Genomic DNA, 3851 nt, shown 5'->3' with positions numbered 1-3851 from the left:
TAGATCAGAGAAATATTTTCTTGAGACCAGCTTTGATTTCATGAGCACAAAGCAAGGAATGTTACTGGGGCTGGGGAAGTACAGTCGAGGAAGCGTTAAAGGAGTCGATGTGCTGGTAGCTCCATATCGTTTTGTTTAGGTGATTTTTATTCCATTCAAATGTCCTGAAATTGACAATGAAGTTTGTTGTTTAGTTTATGTTGTTTTCATTTTGGGGAATCCTTTTTGTTCAATTAATAATCCTCAATTGTTTGCTTTTAGTGTGCTGTGCCATTTCGATTTCTAAGCAACCATTTTCCAATGACACGCTGGGACTGGCAATTCTTTATGCATCACCAAAGCCAAGATGGTTGCTCTCTCCAGAAGCTGCATGGGAAGCTGGCCTGTACATCCTGTGCCCTACAGCATCCACCTCGTCAAAGATGTAGCCAGGGGGTTCCGAGTATGAAGCTGGGCACCTTTGAATTTCCTTAGGAGTGAAACTGGTAGAATAGGTGGTCTGACCTTCTAAGGGGATGTTTACTCGAGGGCCAGACCAGGTTGGCTTGCAGCTTTTGGTATTGACTGGTGCATGAGGCACATAGTGGGCACGATTGGTGGTCATGTAATCCATAGGTTCTTCGGGGAATTTCAGCTGGGGAGCAGGTTTGACTGGCTCTCGGCGGTTGTTGGCCCAGTGTTTGTAATCCTCTCTGTTGGTGGTGGTGCTTTCAAATTTGTCACTCTTCTTCATATGGATGACTGGACCTGGACGGCAGGACTGAGCAGGAGCACCCCCATTGGGGTACTTGTAGTCGGCTTGCACAGTTGTCAGAAGATCCATCTTCCCTTCGGGAGGGATGTAGGGAATGGGCTCTTTGGGGATAATCTTGGGTGTTGGCCAAGCTTGAAATTTTTCTCGAAATTCAGTGTTGGATGCAAAAGGTATTTCTAACCCAGGGTGATTTGGTGCAGGTTTCCAGCTCTTGGCAGGTTCCCCCATCAAACCCTTGTAGGAATCTCTGTGGGTGGTAAGGCCATCAAAAGGAATTTCACATGGTCTGTACTTCTCTCCCTCATGCACACACCGCTTCTCCACAGGATGGGCCACATAGCTCGATCTGTAGCTTGTCATACTCTCCAGGGGGAGGTTGCAGAGCTTGGGCCCAGGTGGAGGTTTGTAACTCACAGTATCCACAGGATTTTTTATGGGATAATCGTCCTGGTGTGTGGTTCTATGATCAAACCTACAGGACGCAGGACGGTATGATTGCGGTGGACGAATCAAAGATCTTTTCTGTTGGTTCCAAGGTAAATAATCAGCTTTGTACGTAGGCACACACTCCATTTTGTCATTACACTGATGTCTGTTGTCTCGAGGTTTGATGGGGTTCACTCGACTGGCAGGGCAGTAGTTGTAGTGTTGATTATAGGTTGTGAGGAAATCCATTTCGTCTTGAATTGGAGTGACCTTCTCGGGAAGATGGTGTTTCACCGGCACTATGTTGTAAGCTCCATAGTCTCTCTTTGTTGTGGACAGGCCTTCCATTGGTATAGCTACTTTCTGGTACTCCACCTTGGGTTTGAAGGACTCTCGGGGCGTGTAAGAATGATAGGTAGGATACTTCTCGGTGTATTCGGAGAAAAAGCATGGTTTCTCTGTCTTCTCATAAATCTTGGTAGGGAGATGTGGGCAGTGATGCCTCCCGCAGGAGCAAAGGTCACAGATGCACTTTCTATTCACGAGAGCCATTCTCCTGATATCACCTCAGGTCATACTTCTGAACGGGAGCCTCCTCATGGACCCTCCCCCCAACCGGTCTGGTGGGAGGGCCAGCCACCAAGCCTCAAGAGGCTTGGCAAGATGCGGGCCTCTTCGTGAAAGAAAACTTAAGTGGCCTGCTTGTACAATTCGCTTGCCCTGTTTCCTTCCAGAAACTTGCCTTGCACCAGCAAGATTCACCCAACCCACACCCTAGGGGCGGGCCCACCTCGGCTTCCCAGCGCAGCGCAGCGCAGCACAGCCTCCACTGCGGCCAGGACTAAGTATCTAGAGCAGCTGGCCCGCTCCCCTAAAGCCTCCGGAAGCCACGGGGCCCAGACTGGGGGGCCTCTGTGACGTCTCCAGGCCCTAAAGGGGTGGCAATGCTGTCACAAGGACTTCTGTGAGGTCAGGAAATTTCCATTGCCTCACTGGCAGACCCATGATAGGGGTTTCCCCATTAGGCCTTGGAAGAAAGATGGAAGACTGGATGGCTGAATTTAGAGAGCTCCGGAGTTCTCAAGTAAATAAATGAATGCATGGTCGCCTGTGAAAATTACACTGCTAGCACACGGGTGGCACTTTCTCGAGGATGCATGGTCCACCATCTTATAGAAACTCTCGCCTTGATTTCCATAAACCTTGCTTTGAATAGTTTCCAATTCCTTCGGCTTCGAGGATCTGTTGCAATTCCTTCTAAGTATTATTCCTAATCCACATTTCCTCAAGGAGCAAATTTTAGAATTTCCAGTCTGGATCTGATATGATTAAATGAAAAATTCTGATCCTCAACCATCCTTGCATGGATTTTTCCCCAATTCTATACAATGGTTGATTATTGGTTGGCAACTAGGGAGTCAAAAGTTACTCTGTTCGTTCACTGTCAACTTAGCCATGGTCATACAGGGAGCCTGTAGCTAGGGGGCCAATACAACTTGCACCTCCCAAATATTTGAGTAAGCACCACACCAGTCCAAACCCTTCCAGGACCTGCAGTGTAGACATATTTTTACTCTCCTTCCTATGGATGATTTTAAGATTCACAGGAAGTGAACAGTCAATCCACGTAAATGTTTATTCATCACAGCACCTATTATGCTAGGTGCTTAGCTGACAATAGTGCAATAAGGGGACACATATGACATTCAAGGTGAGGCATGTGCCCAGCACCATCCTTCTTTCTGGAGGACTAGAATTGTACACAGTGTGTTTGTGTGTGTGTTTATCCTTGTTTGCATGTTTGTATGTGTTAAATAGGGCTGCACTTTGTCCGCCATACTCTAAACATAGCTTAAGGGTTAAATGCGTCTCATGGAGATGGCTGACGGCTTAGAGGTTAAGAGCACTTCCTGCTTTCCTGAAGAACTGAGTTCAATTCCCAGCACCAATGTCTGGTGACTCAAAACTGTCAGGAATTCCAGCTCAAGGGAACCCCAAACCCTCTCTGGCTTCCTTGAACCCCAGTGAACATACTCATACACTTAAAATCAATCTCTTTTTTAGGGGGCTGGAGAGATGGCTCAGCGGTTAAGAGCACTGGCTGCTCTCCCGAAGGTCCTGAGTTCAATTCCCAGCAATCACATGGTGGCTCACAACCATCTGTGATGAGATCTGACGCCCTCTTCTGGTGTGTCTAGAGATAGCTACAGTGTACTCACATATAATAAATAATAAATAAATCTTTGGGCCAGAGCGAGCAGGGCCAGAGCGAGCAAAGTTAACTGGAGTGAGCAGAGGTCCTAAACTCAATTCCCAGCAACCACATGAAGGCTCACAGCCATCTATACAGCTACAGTGTACTCATATACGTAAAATAAAATATTTTTTTTAATCTCTTTTTTAAAGGGCAGGAATAAAGACTGGTGTTACAGTTCAGTCAGGAGAATGTTTGCCCAGCAAGCACGAAGCTCTCAGTTCAATACCTACAACTCCCTTCTCCAACTGGCAGAATGGAACAAACATTAAAATTCATAAATGATAATACCTTTATCCTATTGCTGATTTATTCAAAGCATTAATCATAAGCTGAACTTAATCTTAGCAAAAAGTTTGCTGCCTAAATGTTGTGGTTGCAGTTATGACAAAAGGGTATTGGAGCCGGCCAGTGGGC

At 46.5% G+C, this 3851-nt stretch overlaps 1 protein-coding gene across 1 annotated transcript; it reads right to left on the bottom strand.

The window, feature by feature from the left end:
* Positions 1–325: 325 nt before the first annotated feature.
* Positions 326–1732, bottom strand: LOC127674377 (stabilizer of axonemal microtubules 1). Its single transcript, XM_052170173.1, has one exon. It carries the CDS (start codon positions 1730–1732, stop codon positions 326–328), a length of 1407 nt encoding a protein of 468 aa, XP_052026133.1.
* Positions 1733–3851: the final 2119 nt, after the last annotated feature.

Source organism: Apodemus sylvaticus, chromosome X (genome assembly GCF_947179515.1).
Source record: "Apodemus sylvaticus chromosome X, mApoSyl1.1, whole genome shotgun sequence".
NCBI lineage: Eukaryota > Metazoa > Chordata > Mammalia > Rodentia > Muridae > Apodemus > Apodemus sylvaticus.
This window is presented reverse-complemented; position numbering and strand designations above follow the sequence as displayed.